This window comes from Cottoperca gobio, chromosome 6 (assembly GCF_900634415.1).
Source record: "Cottoperca gobio chromosome 6, fCotGob3.1, whole genome shotgun sequence".
NCBI classification, from domain to species: Eukaryota; Metazoa; Chordata; class Actinopteri; order Perciformes; family Bovichtidae; genus Cottoperca; species Cottoperca gobio.
Window position 1 is genome coordinate 24,361,969 of NC_041360.1, and position 18,838 is coordinate 24,380,806.

The 18,838-nt window shown below is 43.5% G+C and overlaps 1 protein-coding gene across 1 annotated transcript; it reads right to left on the reverse strand.

The window, feature by feature from the left end:
- Positions 1 to 38: 38 nt before the first annotated feature.
- slc6a15 (solute carrier family 6 member 15) lies at positions 39 to 17,825 on the reverse strand. The gene is made up of 12 exons (XM_029433784.1): positions 17,679 to 17,825; positions 15,583 to 16,069; positions 11,495 to 11,652; positions 11,233 to 11,359; positions 10,755 to 10,936; positions 6,359 to 6,469; positions 4,785 to 5,026; positions 4,005 to 4,203; positions 3,120 to 3,312; positions 2,580 to 2,739; positions 2,086 to 2,248; positions 39 to 1,380 (listed from the first exon to the last, which is right to left on the reverse strand). Exons 2-12 carry the CDS (start codon positions 15,881 to 15,883, stop codon positions 1,006 to 1,008), a joined length of 2,211 nt encoding a protein of 736 aa, XP_029289644.1. The 5' UTR covers positions 15,884 to 16,069; positions 17,679 to 17,825; the 3' UTR covers positions 39 to 1,005.
- Between the last annotated feature and the right edge of the window lie 1,013 nt (positions 17,826 to 18,838).

Here is an 18,838-nt window from a genome sequence, read left to right on the forward strand (position 1 = left end):
TGGCCTTTGAAAAAGACAAAAGACAAAACAAAAGGACATTAGTTTCAGGGTATGGACCATAGTAGACCTTTAATTTTGACGGGGAAAAAAAGACATTTGCATTTGAAGCCATTTCATGGAAAAATTATTTACACGGAGGACTCGGTCCTCACACACATTGAAAGCACATTAGTAAAAAACAAAGACACAGGAGTTAAGGAGTTGAAGTACTTCTGAACCTTAAAAACACGGTGTTGATATCCAAACTATCAAGATAAATATATTTATAATATTTATATTATATTTACAGAATACCTTAAATATACAACAGCCATCATGTATTCTATAAACAAATATAAATTACTTAGGCACACTTTTGTCTCAAACAATCATGGGAGTGGTTTTCAAAGGCCATCCTCTCGCTGTTTGAACGAGCTTGACCTGAACTTTCACCAACAAAGATCTTGCATCGTTACGTAATCCAGAGCGGCTAAACTGCTACTAATCTCAGGACTTGTTGGCCAGCGTTGGGGATCATAATGTACACAACCATTTTTTTTTACAGCAGGACATAAAGCTGGCTTGATTTACACTGCCCACAGACGCAGGTGCAGCCCCAAGACGACCTCTTGACCCCCTAACCCGCTCCTTCGCAGACTCCTCTTTGCAGATTCTTCTTCATGTCGGCCTGGTGGAGCCTCCACCTTATTGCATACACCTTTGCTCTCCTGTAGCACACACAAGGAGGAGGCAGCGGGAGCCAGAGAGGAGTTTGGGACGCAGCTAAATGGGTGAAGGGTTCGACAAGGAGGACATTTATCCACACCTTTTTTATTTTTTGTTTTTAAAGGTGCACAGTCATATAAGGTTCAGAGACGACAAATAAGAGAGGAGCTAAGATATCTACAAAGAATATACATTACAAGTAAAATATACATTTATGATACGGCCAACTAAACGCACGCAGAGGGGTGGAGGGGAGGAGTGGCCAGCCGGTGCGGCCGGGCAGGGCTTACTATAGTCAGTCTATAAGTCCGACTCGGGCATGTCCGGCATGTCGGCCATCAAGTACCCAATACCGTAACGGCCGTTGGGTGCGGTGTCCGCCTCAGGGCCGCCACTCTGCTTGCGGTAGATGGTGTTGCCGGGCATCGGCGAGGGCGCCTCGCTGGGTGTCTTGCCTTGGATCAGGCTGGTGTCGTCATCCTCGCCCGGCCGGGCAGTCTCCTTGATGATGCGGCCCTTCTTGTAGGAGACGGTGGAGAGGCCACTAGTGTTGTCGTCGATGATGTTGAAGTAGCGCAAGCCAAAGACCACGGGCACGGGCATGATGGCCATCACCACCAGGGAGATGCAGACTACGATGCCCCATGTGGGGAAGTCCACGATCTGCTCTTTGGCCTGGAGGACAGAGAAGCAAGTTGTTGAATGTTGATCCCTAGTGATGATCATTTAGAATGTATACGACAGGAAGCATCCTGTAATCAATGTGTTTAGTAGACAACAGTCACATTCATTAAATATATGGAATTTACGCTGTCGAATGGATCCTTCGCTCTTTTCCCTGAAGGGTAATTATATATTTTGTAAGTCTAAAAATTAGATTCAGCTTCGCAAATATGAGGATGTCACCGTGGGCTCGGGGAAATTGCGAAGGTGTCGACTTTACGGCATTAAGTGTCTGCACTTGAAGAACATCTCTGAGCACCTTACTGCGGTGAGGTAGAGCCATCTCTCAGAGATGCTTCAGCTGCAGGGGAACATAATTCACTTAGTCTAACTGGACAGATTGGGGAGCGCATGCAGAGACACTTTGTTCCATTTGGCCTTTGCTCCACTTACAGAAGCTTTCAGAATGACATGTTTTCTCCTGATGTGATCAAACAGGTCTCGCTGGTAGACCACACATCCTGTTGATTGTTGATTGTCTGAGTGTTAAAAGACGCCTGTACATGTGAAAACCCCCCATTTATTTTAGCTACGGCCTCATTTACTTTGAACCCTTAAATTTGCTTTTTACTTGTTCCAGGTTTTCAACAAGCGGGAGGACTCCCACCCCCATTGATGCCTCGTCCCAGGAGAGACGAGCCGGAGACGTTGACTCACCTCTTCCTGTATCCAGGCACTGTAGCTGGGCGGCGTCATGGACAGCTGGATGAAGCTGGCGCACAGGAGGACCAGCAGCAGGATGGGTGTGATGTACTTCCACATGTAGTAGTAGAAGCGGTACGGCGTAAAGCCCAGCATGTCCTTCAGGTCTTCAAAGAATCTGAGAGAAAACAGAGCGACGCAGCAGGAGGGGAGATCAGATGTCTGCGGTAAAGACTTCACAATAGTTTCATATGTCCGCTTTATAAACCTGACGGCCTGTACATGCTGTTTGTATTATCCTTTCATGGCTCCTTTTTAATTGTTTCATTAAAATACAATACCCATTCAGTGGTTTCAAGACCACTTAGAGTCACAACTCTCAGTAACAGCATGGAGAGATAAAGCTCCTGCACGTCTAAATACCAGGTATTTAGATGTATCTGTTGCAAGAGATGAGTTACTCATAGAAAGGTTGAGACACTCGCAGATGAGGATGTTTGTGTACTTACTTATCGATCCCGTAGACCCAAGCGACTGCCACGTTCTCCAGTACGACCACGATGAGCAGAGGCAGAGTAGCCGAGTAGTCGTCGAACATGGCCACAAAGTAGTTCCCTGAACGCTGAACAAACAGGAGACCGATGGAGAAGGCCAACACGCAGCATCCCACTGCAGGAGAGGAGCAGCTCGTTAGATGTTGTGCATGTTTTTACTCTGAAGGTTTAAGACTTTGTTCTGGCATCATGACGTTATTAGACTAACCCATCCGTGGAGAAGTTAAAGAGTTGCTTCACTCTCCATAGACATCCCGGACTTAAGCTCAACATTCAACATACAAGAAGTCTGCACAGGACTTTTTGCAATCCTGCATCCGCCCACCATTACCACCTCCATATGTCCTGCACCCACAACCATCATTGGGAACCCTTTACAGAACTAAGAAGTATAAAGAACAGTAAGAACTGCCCTGACTTTAACTGTATTCGTCAACATCTTACCATCTGATCCTTGCATGAGTTAAAGGAGAGGTAGTTGGAGGGCTCTCTTACCTGTAAGAAATTCCTTGCGGACTTTGAAAGTGTCTATCAGCGGAGTGAGGATGCCCTCGATGGTGCCGAACATGCTGCCCAGGCCGAGGTTAACGAGCATGAGGAAGAACATGACGGACCAGAAGGGCGAGGCGGGGAAGTGGGTCATGGCCTCTGTGAAGGCAATGAAGGCCAAGCCTGTGCCTTGGACTGCCTGTAAGGGGAAGAAGAAGAAGAAGAAGAGGAAGAAGAAGAAGAAGAAGAAGAAGAAGAAGAAGAGGTCAGAATCAGTAGCCAGGGTCTTTATTTTACCTCCACTGAGGTGGTCTTTATTTGGGTGCCTTTTAAGGACCTTATGAACCTTTATTTCTAACTACCCTGTTTTGTTAGTATGATGAAAACGCTCATCTGTTTCACATTAAAGCCCTCTCAGAAGTTCAGCAGGCATAATCCTTTCCCTCTCCTGGAAAGCTTTTATTGTGAAACATTAGCAGCAGCTTAACGTCATAAAATGTAAGCATCAGAGAAGTGAGTGTGACACGACTCTGCTGATGTAGTAAAAGCTGAGTTGGATGAGAAGATTGATTCCTCTTGAACGGTATATATGAAGCTACAACAAGCAGCTGGTTAGCGTCGGCTACGTGCACATAACCGTGTGAACAGCACAAATGGATTCTGATTCGGACAACTGGTCCCCTGGTGAATACAAGTATAACACAATTAAAAGCGTGGCTCTCTTTCTCCTCATCTTCATTAACATCTGCTCACATATTCCTTCCACCGCACGCCAACTTATAAAAGAAACCGTAAACGCTGACTTCAGTGGCCTCCATGTTCACTTCTGTACGACAGCGTGCTACGTGCTACGTGAGACGTCTTTGTTATGTTCTTTTGAGCTGCATGTACCTTATTGAGCTCGTCCTCAATGCTGCAGGCCTCCAGTCCCAGTTTCAGGTACTCGTCCTCCTTCACCCCCTTGATGATGCCAATCATCTGATGGTAGTCCTCAGCACTGACCTCGCTCACGTGCGTCAGGTTGACGTGGAGGGGGATCAGGCTTTGGTCAATGCCATTCCCCAACAACGACACAATCTTGTTGGTGTTCCTAGAAAACAAAATTGATAGTTGCTACTGTTTGCTATGCATATCAAGTATACAGCGATGTATCGCTTATAATCAGTCTTTGTTTTAATAACGTGTCACTCATTTCAGCGAGAAGTAGACAGAAGTTAGTTTTTCACTTTTGTCGGCTGAATTGAGTGTTTTTTGATTTGAAAAGGCTAAAATCAAGTCTTTAAATGCGCAGTATTGCTCTTCAGCATGAGGAGAAATCTGCTGTGCCTAGTTACAGTTTCAGTGCTGTGAGAGGGCAGTCGCTGTTCGGGGGAGGAGTTTCAAAAATGGGTCAATTTAACATCATACTTCAAAATCCTTGAGAGAAAACATGTTCAGTTGTTTGAAAGTCTAAAATATCACTTGGTCACTAAAGTACTTCCCCAAACTGTTTCCTTCTCTGCATCTTCAACCGCTAGATGTAGAAATACTACAGAGCCTTTAAAAGCCCCCACAATCACCCTTCCACATTCGACATCGTTACATTCACGACTGAACTTCACGATGGGCTCTTTGATGGTCTGCAGGAAGTCTATAAATATCCCAATGTGAGAGGAAGCTTGTGCTACTCACAGTATGATGCACTTGCTGTTCATTATGTTTGCTTTGAAGCCCAGCACTGCAAACACCACCAGGGTGGCCAGCACGGAGGTGAAGAAATTGATAAACGACACCAAGACGGCGTCGAAGTGGCAGTTGTTGTCCCGCTTGTTGTAGCTGGAGAAGGCGATGACGCCTCCAAAGCCGAGGCCGAGGGCGAAGAACACCTGGGTGGCCGCCTCTCGCCACACCTTGGCCTCCAACATGATCTCCAACTGAAAACACAACACATGGTTATCATTGATGGCATGCGGTTGTGTTTGTGTACGTTCTCAGGATGGAACGGGATATTTATATCTGAGGAGAGCAGCATTATAAAAGTTCCTGATGACCTGGTGAGGGTCACATGATGACACGGGAGCCAGAGGACTGTGAGAGGTGGTTGAGAGTGCAGAAGAATTAAGTAAGTGGACCTTGACTTTTGAAGACTTATTGATGCGTTCTGACATTTTATCATTTACTCGATTCATTATTGCAGCTCTAGACATAAATATACAAAACAATACTTTCAATAACTTATGATTAATGATGGCTGGATGGTGTGTGTGTGTGTGTGTGTGTGTGTGTGTGTGTGTGTGTGTGTGTGTGTGTGTGTGTGTGTGTGTGATTGGTTAGCATTAGTTGTGTGTTTTTTTAACATATTTGTGTTATGCTTTATGTTTTTTATTATGCTTTCATGCTTAGGTAAGCAAACACTTTTGCTTTGGGGACAATGAAGTTAAAGCTGAAGGTTTAAAAGTTTAACTTTTGGTCCATTAAATGTCTACAAAATAACTTTTAAGAGACATACTCAACAACAATCCATAATCTCCATTATATCAATTATTCTCATTAAAAGCAGACAAAGCTGGCATCTTGACAGTTTCCACGTTTCTATTTCAAAAAGCAGAACACGCGGCGGGACTTTGATGTCCGCAGGTACAACGCCGCGGCGTTTGAAGTCGTGAGATGTCAGCCGAGGAGACTGAGCAGACACACGAGACTCACCCAGACTCGGCTGTGAGCGTCTTTGGCTGGTCGGTTACATAAAGCCTCAGTAACTCTTGTTTCCATGGTGACATGATTCCACAGCCTGAGGTGCCATTGGCCCATTGCTGCCGAGGAGCCGGCCAATCACAGCGCAGATTTAATTTCTGAGTTCAGACACCTTTTTTTATTTTTTTTATAAACGGTGAGTGCATTCAGTTCAACAGTGGCTGCTTGATGTGTACTCCTTGTCAGTGGGGGATATTAAGTAAAAGAAATAACAGAAGTATTTCTACGTCTGCTGAGAGTAAATGTACAATATTTAGGTTTTGGACTGTTGCTCAAGATGTTTACTTCGTCTCCGGCCAAATTTTATTGTAATTTGTCACTTTTTTTTTAAAACGTTTTATAGATTCAATTGGCAAATTCATCAATAATGAAAATAATTGTTATACCTGTGTTTAAGATATCCCTGCTATGGCTAAGTACTTCACAAAGGTTTCATCTTGGTGGCTTCATAATCGGCTCCCTGGCTCTGATTTTATACTTTAAACAGTTTAGAGACTTGTAACGTGCATTACCTTTGGTGTGAACATGTGTCGAATCCCGTCCACGGAGCCCTTCAGGAGCAGAGCCCGGACCAGGAAGCAAATCAACACGACGTACGGGAACAGGGAGCTGAAGTACATCACCTGTCAGCAAACAAAACCACATCAAACCTGTGCAGGCAGCCTGTACTGTAATACATTTCCTCTGCATACTTTAAGATGTCCTACCCCTCCTCTGAGTGTGGCACACCACGTCTTGGAAGAAATGAGACTATCAGGAATTGAATCAGTAATTTGAACCTTTAAGCAATAAGGAGAAAATGTTCTGTGATAACAAGCAGCTGAAAAATCAAACTAAGCTGCGTTTACATTTTGAACTGTCGATAACTTTTGATGTACATTAGGTCTCGTTCTGTATCATGCGTTTCTAGATTAGAGTCACGTTCACAAATGTTGGCTATGAGATGATAACTGCTGTTCGGCTCCTGAAAGCAGAATAAATGTAGTGTGAACCTACAGCCTATCTATGTATCTATGCAGTGTTGATCATGATCATTTAACAGGAAGATCACATTGTGCAGAAAAGAGGGTGAAACCTGAGCAGTTCTGTCTAACGTTTCATCGCAGCTGAATGTCAGGATTCGTTTTTTTTTTGTTTCCCAATTTTGCAGCGTATGGCACATGTATTTAAACCTTTGTGCATCTTTGACAATGACATCTTAAAGTAGCGAGGACTTAATGTACCATGAAAGCCGTATATTCAATATCTGCAGGGTCTCTGTGCCTGTGCGAGTCTCTTTGTCCAATCATGGTGCTAATTAGACAGTGGGCCTCATGTCTTCTTTCTCCTTCTTCTGTGTAGACTAGGTGGTACTTAAAAACGGAGAGGCCTGACTCAGCCGCTGTGACACGTCAGCCTACAGGACTGGCAGTGGGGTGTGGCTCGAGGCACTGGGAGATGGTTTGGGGTTAAATCAGAATGTGATTCAGAGACATTGCGTCTCTAACACATGGTGGTCCTTATGTAGCTCTGAAACGACTGTAATGTCTCGTCTTAAGGGGGGGAGGGATAATTCACCCTAAAGCAGGATTCATTAAGATATTTTCTTCAAGTGCTTGGAGACAAAGAAAGACTAATCTGGGATTCTCCTGAACTTGAAGCCTTTTGGTTATACTTGCTATGTCCCATGCATTTGTTCTCTGCTAATGCACCTCCACAGGAACTCATACCAACTCATACTCTTCCTGTTTTTAGTGACCTTTAGTTTACCTTGTAAAGTGGTGCAACAAAGCTTTGACATACTGTTTTTCAAGGAACTGGACACTTCTCTATACCCCTAAATATAAAGTCAAATGTCATAATTGGAAAACCCTTCGCTTAGTTTATTAAAAAACTTTCCTCAGCTGCAGCTCGTCAGCTTCTACTGATTAAACCGCCCACAACTTGCTCTCGTTCACGAACACCGTGGTGGCCTTGGTTCAGCACAAAGCCAAACAGGCTCTTATTTTGTGTGATAAGCAGATATCGGCTTCTTTGTAACCTCAGCCTTATGTTCTATAAAAGAGCTTTTATTATGAAAGATTCTGTGTCACGACAGATAGCATGTGCTTCTTGGAAAGGTCGTGTTCTGAGAACTGTTATCTTCTTAAAATATAGGTTTTCCCATAAAAGGCAGACAGAAAGGTAATTGTGTAAACATGTACACATGACCTGGCGTATAATTGGTTACTTTGAATGGTGTTCAGCAACTTTCAAATACTTCTGATGAATTTCACCACTATTTATTTTTTTTACCAAATCCACGACAAGCCCCCTTCTGTCCCCCATCATAAGCCAATAACACCCTCCCCTACCCCTTCTTGTTTTTTTGGCCACACTCTTGACAATCAAGCCAAGCCAAAAGAGCGCGTATAACCATGGTAACCAAAACGGCCTGATCCCTTTCACGCCCACGCCCACCCACGCACACACACACACACACACACACACACACACACACACACACACACACACACACACACACACACACACACAGGAGAGAAATGCAGATCGCAGTAGGGATATTCCTTGGAAAAGGGCTTTTGTGAACACGGGTGGAGGGAGAGCATTAATATTCTTTTGTAACACACAGCGCTGATTAAACTTCAAAGACACTTGGAGCTGGCCCCTTCGAGGGAAAGTTCTTCCCCATTTCTTCTCTTGGCAACTCAAAAGGCCATCCAGACACACCAGGTAGTTGGAGGACGACCATCTGGCTCAAACTGTACAATTAACCCGTAGCTTGGGTGGTTCTTTTTGGCTCCTCACGAAAGAAATGAGCGGTTATTTCTTATTTGTTTGGGCAGTTCATTGTATTTTAATGATGACATTGGAAGAACATAATGTTTCCTCCGACAGAGCGGCAGTCGTGATAGTGATTGTGAAAATGATTGTGGTTATCAGGGACATTTCTCGCCAAGTAGAAAGAGGTAGAAGATGTGGGAAATGAGACTGTCTGGTACAGCAAAGCCATCGTGACACAAATCAAGATTAAAGCACCTCTGTTGTTTTGTCTGTGGCTGTTGTGGTGAATGTGACGCAAAAGACGAAGGCTCAGTGGAGCCCAGCAAACAGCAGACAGCTGTTGGGTTAAGACCTGAGCTAAAGACAATGTCTGGATCAAAGCTGGAAAAACTCATTTAGCGTTGACCCAATGTTTAATAACCGGAAGTCCAAATCCTTAAAGCTGCATATTTTGTTTTGGCCAGTGGAGGGCAAGAAAATAGCAAAACAAGCCGGCAGATACAAAAGGGGCAACCTGCAGAGTCTGGAAAGTGAAGCCAATGGGAAAGTGCCCTAAACCTGCATTCTTTCCAATGGTTAGCAGGTACTGGTTCAATTATATAGAAGTCTATGAGAAAATGACCCTACTTCTCACTTGATTTATTATTATTATCGCTAGTTTCAAGTTTTTTTCAATACAGCATGATGTTCATTTAGTAACTTCTGGTCCCATTAGTAAGATCGCGATAAAGCAGGGTATGCTCTAGGGCGGGGCTACCTTGTGATTGACAGGTCGCTACAACGGTGTGGTAACCCTTTCACAGTTTGTGTTTTCAGTTAATGAAAGTTAATTGCAACATTTTAGCCGCCTAAAAGTGTCTTGTTGAGCTTTCGGTTGTACTCTTTTCAGTGACTGCTGGTTCCAAAAAAAAAAACAAGATGGCGACGGCCAAAATGCCACACTTAAGGCTTCAAAACTGACTTCACGGCGACAACGTCAACTTGTTATATACAGTCTTTAGCAGAGACACAGCCTTATGAAGCCGTTATGGCTAATGTTGCGGTAAAACACTGACACAGAGCAACATGAGCATCCCAATGGACTCATGTTTCTGACTCTTTTCAGCTCTGGTTTGGTCTCCACCAACTCCTGTAAAAAACATCTTTTTGCTGCTCGTTGTTGCACTTTTTTCACCAGCTAGTCGCTAACTTTGTGTCTTTGTGTGCTGGTTGCATGCAGTGGATTTGTCAGAGCCTTTGTGTTGTGTTGCGTACAGTAGTTGATGAATGCAGCTGAGACTAAACCATACAGTAAATGTGCTGTAAAACCAAAATAATGAGCTAAAAGAGGCTTTAAAAGCCTAATAGAGTCGCAGAGCTGGGTGTTAAGTATCCATGATTTTGGCACTATTACAAAGACTCATTTCATTGAGTTAAGTTGATTCAAATTCTGTGAGACTTTACTCTATCGCAGACAAAAAATGTGATCTCTGAAATTAAGTTTGACCCTGCACTTTGTTGTAACCCGGCCCAGAAGTGAGGATAATACCAAAATCAAATGACTCTCCGTCAAAGCTTATTCTGGGAAGATTAAAATTGTGACCATTCTTCCAATTAGCGAAAGCTTGACTGTAACTGTGGAAGTGCACCGGCTAATACTTGTCATATGATATGAGAGCGTGTGGAATGATAAAGATCACCTGTAGAAAGAGAGGAGGAGCGGGGTGCAAACGGCCAACCTTTAGCCAGTGGGCTAATCCTTCCGGATGCTAGTCACGCTACTGTCAGCTTTGCTACACTAAGCTAAAGTAAGCCTCACCAGAAATCTCACAGAAGATCACATGAGCTCTCAGGCTCATATCGGAGACGGTATCATTAGAACAATTTGTCAAGTCACATTACAGTAGTCACTTAGCAGTGTCTTTAGAGCCGGCATCAATACAGTTTGCACTCTTTAAGCCTCTACCTTAAAGTGAGCTAAGTATGTGTGAGAGGATTTCCAAAACAGCCTTTTGTATATAATATGCTGTTGCGATATTCAAAGTGCAATATCGCAATGTTTCTATCGTGCAAGGAGACATCGGGATGACAATAAAAGTAGTTAGGATTGCAGGGCAGCAGTAATAAGACATTTCCTCCACTAACAGAGAACCAAGTCCTCCTTACCTTCCCAGATGACTGGATTCCCTTTATCATGGCAAGGCAAACCATGGACCAGGCAGCCAGTAGGCACAGGGTCATCCTCCAGTTGAGCCCTCCACCCTCAGAGATGCTGTCAGAAATGTTCAGGGCCTCCCGGTACCAGTAGTAGGTGGTGGCCGAGCTCTTTTCACACTCTGGCACCACATCTATGGACAGAAAACAGCGTGAAATAAGCATTCAGGCTTTGTAATCGGGGTTAAACGTTGACTTTTTCATTGAATTGGTGAGTGAATCTGGTCTTAAAGCTGCGGTGTGCAAGTTTAACTTTTCAGCATATTGTAATTCAAGTGGTGTGAGAGGAAACTAGACTTCTGCACCTCCTTTTGTACACCTTAATACAGTTCAAATGACAATATCCTGAAAGGTTGTCACCAATCTTTTCCCCAACGACAACACAAATAAACTTCACACCGGAGCTTTAATACGTCTGATTGGGTCGTACATGTGCTGGTCTTGTTCTTGACGAGTGGACACTCGTGCCACGGCAAAGGTTGCTGGAAGGACTGAGAGAAATAGAAGAGACTCCAGCTGATGATGACATTGTAGTAGAGAGCCACGAAGAAGCACACCTACAGGCAGGAGAGGCGAGTCAGACACACGAAACCACAAGATTCATCGAGAAAGAAAATAATCTTCAATTGGAGCCCTAGAAAAGATTCTTTATAACCTTCTTACTCCTGCTACACCTTTACTCTACGACTCACCATACAGCTGGCGAAGCCGATGCCCCCCAGCCGTGGGCTGATGTAGTTCCACACCCCGATGCTGCCCCTGCGGATCCGCTGCCCCACTGCCAGCTCCAGGAAGAACAGCGGGATGCCGATCAATATCAGCAGGATGAGGTAGGGCACCAGGTACGCTCCTGCCAGTCAAACAACACATGCAGCAAGTTAAATGAAGAACATGCAAAGAAGGGAAACTGTGTCAAAAGATAACCGTGAACCATTTCACCATTTCCTGAAAGCAGCCGACGCACACATCTCTCACATCTCTCACATCTCTCGATCTGCCAGAAGCTATATTGAAACTCTCACACAAACTCAGTAGCCTCTTAAACTGGAGCTACACTGAAACCTAATGTTCCGCTGATGGTGACACATTTGCATAAAATCACCTAAAGGTACACAGCAGTCTTCTTTAGCAGTATCTGTCACTATTAACATACACAAACACTACACATGTTCTGAGCTGCATCCGTGTGTCTCCACCTAATACATCCCTGCTGAATCAAATAATTCTGCAAACCAGGAAATATACCGAAGTCTAAAATTAGCTAAATTATAGTGGGATTACTTTGGAGGCACATTGCAAAGGCAGCATTCCTCTCTAGAATTAAGGTTTCAGGGTGAATGACTAACATTAAGATAGGCTATAATAGCGTGGTGCAAAAAGAAAGTACAGGGGGGCACATCTCTTGTGACAAGAGTACTTGTGAGCGGTAAGACTGCCAGGCACATGATGTCCGGGAGAGAAGCAGAGAACCTTAACGTCTTTGTTTAGAAGAAATGGCCGGTGGTTAGATTTCAAAATAATGTGCCTTTTTATTTTCTTGTTACACAGATGACAAGGCAGGCAGGAAGCTAAGGGTTTGTTTCCTGTGTGTGCGATGAAGGTTTTGTGTGAAAGCAAACTTCTTGTGGTTTTACAAAATAAAATTCCCTTTTGTGACTTAATTCTCTCCCTCGCACGAGCTAAACCACACCATCAAATGCTAAAATTGTCCGGTCGGCGTACTGTAACATCTGCCGTGAGTCACTGATGACGAGCTTCCGTCACGGGTGTATATTTTTAAAGATTAGCTTCATCCCTGTTTCAATAGCGTTTATTGTTCCATCAGTCCGGACGTTCGTTCACATCCTTCCCTGAGTCCTGCTGCCCCTCCCAGGTTTAGCTTGGATGGAAGTGATAACAGAATAGGGAAGTAAACGTGTGTCTGTTGTTTTAAGTGTGTGTGTTTGTGTATCTACAGCATACAAGCTGCTTTCTAATATTAAAAAGTCTAATTTTGGTACACAGTTAATTCTGGGAAGAGGCTTTAAACATCAGTCGCCTTCAGTTTCCATTGTCTTCTCAAACGCAGGACGGTCTCTCTTGGACACTTTGATGGCAGAAAGCAAAGAGTGCATTTCATCTTTCCTTACATTTCTTTCACTACCAGTAAATAGCTGGTTTATCCTGTCTCGGCATTGTCCTCTGTACATTTCCGTGTAATTTCTGGCAGCCCCACGTACACAGAGACACGGGGTGTGGAAGGATTTGCATACCTGTAGTGTGAGCAACGAGGAATGAGTCACCATATCAACACAGACTTAAATGTTGCTTAAGTACACGTATGATTAAATTGAGGAGATGTTAACAGAGGGAGAAAATGCAGGAGTCTTCCTAACAATGGAGCTACACTCGCTTTGTGTCTGAAAGTATTTGGCGCAGCAGGTTTTGGATTTAAAGTGTTGACTGAATGTTCCAGATTCAAGCTCAGGTGCGGACAGACGGCACATGTGCACTTACAAGAAGGGAAAGTTCAGGGGCGCAGAACATGCTAACAATAATAATAATTGACAGATTAATTGATATTTAAAGTAATTGTTGGCTCCAGCACTGTACTTGGAAATATGGTGCAGAGTAAGCAGATGAAAGGCAATGAGGAACGTACACATGTCAGATCTCACACACAGATCTCCCCCATCTTAATCTAACTACACCTGGGCACTGGGGGGCTTAATCATCAATTTATCACGTGGTTACACACACACACACACACACACACACACACACACACACACACACACACACACACCCTCCCGTCCGTTAACCTTAAACTTGTAATTGTAATTTTTGTAATTGCCAATTTTCCCAAGAAAGAATAAGATTTCTCAAACTAGTTTTGTGTGTGTGTGTGTGTGTGTGTGTGTGTGTGTGTGTGTGTGTGTGTGTGTGTGTGTGTGTGTGTGTGTGTGTGCGTGTCATAACATTGTAATAGCCAAGCCCACATGAGATTACATGACGCACAATATTCACACAAAATTAATAAACAAAGGTTGTTTCCTCATTTAAAACTCATTGCTTCATACGAGGGCTGGGCGATATGGTTGAACATCACTATCAATGCTCATTCTCACAATACCAACACATATCAGATGCACTGTGCACGGTTCACTTTTATCACCTGCAACTCTTTTAACGTGTAAAACTTTAAATAAACTCCCAACACACTGAGTCAACACGTGATCATTACAGTCCCGCCCTGCGGCACACGACGATATTATAATATGTGATGAGGAAAAGTCAAATAGATTTGTCTTGGTTCTGCACTGCTGGTGTTTTTGGGAAGCATTGCATTCAGTAAAGCCCTCAGACACATTGTTAGTGATAACAGATAAACTTGACTTGGATTTGAGATTACATCTCGTCTGGACAAACTGTCTGACAAGGTTTCATTTAATCAGCTTCCTTCAGGCAGTCAATGGCTTTACGTAATCTCCAGGTGGGAAGTGCAACATGGTATCACCTTGCCGGGACACATACACACGTAAACATTAGAGTGTTAACCCTGCAGTGAGTCGGGAGCGAGTCAAGCACGGCACTGTGGGAAATGTGGGTTTGATTGTATCTCACAGAATGACTACCTGCGTGTTGACAGCAGTGTTGTCTATACTTGGTTTGGCTGAAGTTAAAAGCGGCAGCGTGCACAGAGACACAGGTGGTCACGTGGCGCTCTTGTCGACCCTGAAGGTCACAAAGCAGTTTGGTTTTGACAGACGAGTACAAAAACAGGAAAAGACGGTTTCTCCATTGCACATTATGCAATACCTGCATCTGTTTAGTGCATGCTGATTCCAGATATGCATTTTAGGACTAATTAAGACCGTTTACGTGTACATTTGGCTGGTCTTTCTTACGATAGTGTTTTTAAGACATGTTGTAGACAAACACTCACTTTCACATTGCTTGGATGTTGATATGTGACCCTGCACTCACACTGTAAACACAGTATGAACACAGGGACAAGATAAAAGCTGCATTCTCTTTTTGTGAAATTGGGACCCACATACAAGCGTCAAACTAAAAGAGGAAGACTATACAGAGAAGTGAATCGCATCCATAATTTATTTTGTCCTCGTTTGCCCTCTGTAATACCAAATACAGCAGAGATGTGCTTCTCAGAAACTAGAACTACTGTACCGTCATCTTCTTTGCACCTTCTGTATGTGTCTCACACCACCCATGATGCCCTCTTTGTAATGCTGTTTAAATGTGAACCTTCAGCTGGCCCTCGTGTCACATTGTGGCAGTTTGTTCTCAGTTTGACAGCTGTATGGGAACTGCTCATTATAAAGTTCTGCTTCTGTACTCCCTTTAAAAGATACTTCTGGTTCCTGACAACGTGCACCTTGTGGGGCCACCATTGCTCTTTGTATAACATTATCTTATTATCGTACAATTATTACCCAAACTGTTGGTTCTAAATGTTCCTCACGGCGTACAGAGACACTTTGTGGAGCCGCTTTGACCCACTCTTCTTGCCGTAGTTGTGAAATAAGTCATTACTGCTAACATTAGTTGGTGTCCTTCTGTAGTCTCTCATCATCTTAATGCTTGTGTTTATGCACCGCTGGAATTTCTTGTAGCTATGTTGCAACTATTCCTGTGAGTAAAAGGACAAGATGATGAGAAGAAGACCCTGACATAAGATCTGACTATCATCACTGCTTTTGTTTTCCCATGCTGCCCACTCCTACTGTGTGTGTGGTTGTCAGTGAAAGTGAAGTGAGGACCGCTGATGGTAACTCACCCCCTCCGTTCTTCTGACACAGGTAGGGGAACCTCCACACGTTGCCCAGGCCTACAGAGAAGCCAACCTGGGCCAGGATGTACTGGAGCTTGCTGTTCCAGGCCGGGCGTTCCTCCTCCTCTCCGTCCGAGCCCCCTTCCTCCACATCGCACTCTTTCCCTTCCCCTTCATGGTTGTTGACGATCAGCGAGGTCTTCTTGAAGGAATCGTCACAGGCGTCCTCGTTGGAAAGCAGGTCTTTGACAGACTCTGTGACATCGTCGTCAAGCTCTCTCTTGACGGCCTTGCTGTTTTTGGGCATTTGACAAAGCAAACAAGGGCGAGGGGTGGAACGTCTTTTTGGATGGCAGGCTGGAAGGGCAGGGCCGGCGTGTGGGGAAAATCTCTTTTTGAACTTTTGATGTGCAAAAACTCTTTTTCTTTTTTTGACAGTTTGTGGAGGTTGAGTGATCAGAAGATTGTTTATTTCGTCATTATCACCAAATGTCTGTGGAGCAGAAGAGGAAATATTGCAGTTAGTAAACAGCCAATAACTGTGTGTAAGAAAACACATTTGATGAGTTGAGTCTAGTTTAGTTACTTTTTATAACTTACTTTGACAAGACAAGAATAGACTTTCTGTAAATATCCGAAATGTAAAATTAAAACCCAAACTCTAATCCTATACGCAAGTACTTTAACTGAACAACCCAAACAGTAAAGTGTTAATCATACTTTTATTTCATTTTTAAAAATGATTCATCATTTTACTGTCTGTACTTATCCCACACCATCTTTCAAATTCAATACAGAGAATTATTGCTTTATCCGGAGTGCAGAGTTATTTCTCACATGGAAGTCACATGGCTCAATGAATGGGAATCATTTTTATTACAAGCCATTGTTCTACCAAAAAAAAGAAAAGCGCCAGGCAACACTATAGGCCGGTTGTGACTGGGACAGTCACAGGTCGAGGCATGGAGACGATCACGTTTCCAGCCTCCTGAATAATTGAAGGGAGGGGGCCATTTGCATACGGACCCAAACACTTTTCTCCGCAGCTCTCTGGGATGGGGAAAGCCCTTTAAAATAAACTTCCAAAATAAAAAATAGGGAATATAAGCAGCCGTGCGAAGGTTCCCTGACCAAAAGGGTGGAGGAAACAGAGGTGTACTGGTCACAATCATTATTTATTCAGATTTAATAGCATAACCGCTATAATTTACACAATAAATAGCGTTGGAAAAGATTGAAGGGTGTGGACTCTATCCACCCAGAAGCGGGTTAAGGTGCGCCTCACTCCTCTCTTCTAAATGTTAGCATCCTAGGGCGTCTTGGTTTTCAATATTACGCATTTTTGTTCAGAAAAATGCATCACAGGCGCAAAATATTCAGATGCGACCATGTTGCAGATATAAAACATGCCCCCCCCCCCCCGCTCCTCCTCCTCCTTTTTACCGAGCAGAGGATTAAGTGATTAATAGATTTCCTTTACCGCTTGCAGATTAGCCTGGTTTGTATTCGGCAAAGGCCGTCGTTTCACAACCCAGTGAACGCAACACAGCAGCCAGAAGGACCGCTGATGCTGCGGTTATTATGGCGGCTGCGATAAGGAATAATATTAAAGGACCATGAGGAACATGAGGACATGGTGGTGTTTATCCGGGGGATGATGAATAAATACATGCACAAAGACAAAGGGGCTTTTTTTTTTCTGCCCTTCTCCTCTCCGTCTGCACATGACTCAGGAATGATTTGTCAATAAACGGGCCGAGGGAAGCCTACACAACGACAAAAATGCGGATGGAGGAAATTACTAAAGGAAATAAAGCGAACAATTCACCCCGGGGGCATGTGGCTCGTTCATCTAACCAGGCACAATGTGTTCTCTAAGGAATGAGAATAAATTAATGTCCTCCCTCCCGCCCAGTCTTCATGACATCCCTATGAAGTGTTTCATCATTCAGTAGCCAGCCACATCCTGCGCACTGGCACCTCAGTCAGCCTGACACACACACACACACACACACACACTAGACACACACACACACACATCATGCCATGCCTTTATCATTAGCTTAATACATGCCATTGAGGATGCAGTGCTGGCTACTCACCCGTGTAGAGTAATAGTCGTCCTTTTTCTGAAATGATGAATCTCAAGGAATGAAATTATGAGAGCACATGCACGGGGAAGGCATTATCACTTGCTTCTGTGTAAACCAGTCAGGCCGGTGTGATCCTTCAGCCCGGGTGCTGTACTTCTTTACCTCCTAGCCAGACACATGGCACGCGCATAGAGGGGTGTTTGACTTCAATGCACCTATTACGGATCACTTTTACACTCTTTATCCACAATATACCTCACTGCATACACATTATAAACCCATATTAAACCCCACTGCGTGTTATACGTGATGTATTTATTCAGATTTTAGGTCAAATTAGCGTTTTCGTTTTCTAACCACCCCTGTTGTTGTACTTGGTACAGTCCACTACTACACTGAAAGGGGCTGGCTTAAGGATGAAATGCAATGTGGCTCTGTTTATAAACGCTCATTTCCCTTACCGGATATTTATACACTTGTACATTATACTGATTTATTTCCGTGCTGTCGTTTGATATCGGAGTACAAACAGTATTTAGGATTTTAACACGTAATATGCGAGGTTTTTGTTCAAGGTCGGGATTTTGCGCGTCATCGACATCCACCCGCGCACCCTTTGAGGTTAAAAATATAAATTACCATATAGCCCAGACGAGACAGAAATCTTTTTTTCTGAATTAGAAAAAAAACGGAGAACTATTCCTTTTATACACAGGAGTTTATTTCAAACATATTTAGACAATACAACGGTCCTTAATGTCAGTGAACGTTTTTAAAATTCATTTGATAAATAATATATTTCATTCAAGAAATGTGTTGTGCGATAAAATGCCACCAGAGCAATTTCATACAATTAAAACCTTACACAGCATACACACTATACTAACACAGAGTGCTACTAAATATAGATAAACATACATAAAACAATATGCAATTTAAAGAAGCATCGTCACATCGTCAGCATTACTAACATATTTAATGAATAGATAAAACAAGAACAACAGTAGGCTAGTAGCTACTTGCCACAAAAAAAATGGTGATTTTATGAAATGCAGCCACAGATTAAGTCACCTAACAGTATTCAGGTATATGAGTAGATAAGTAGGCAGTTAAAAGTGTTTGAGAGAGCCTTTGGTAAAGTTAAGCGAGAAAACTTGAGCTAAAACCTC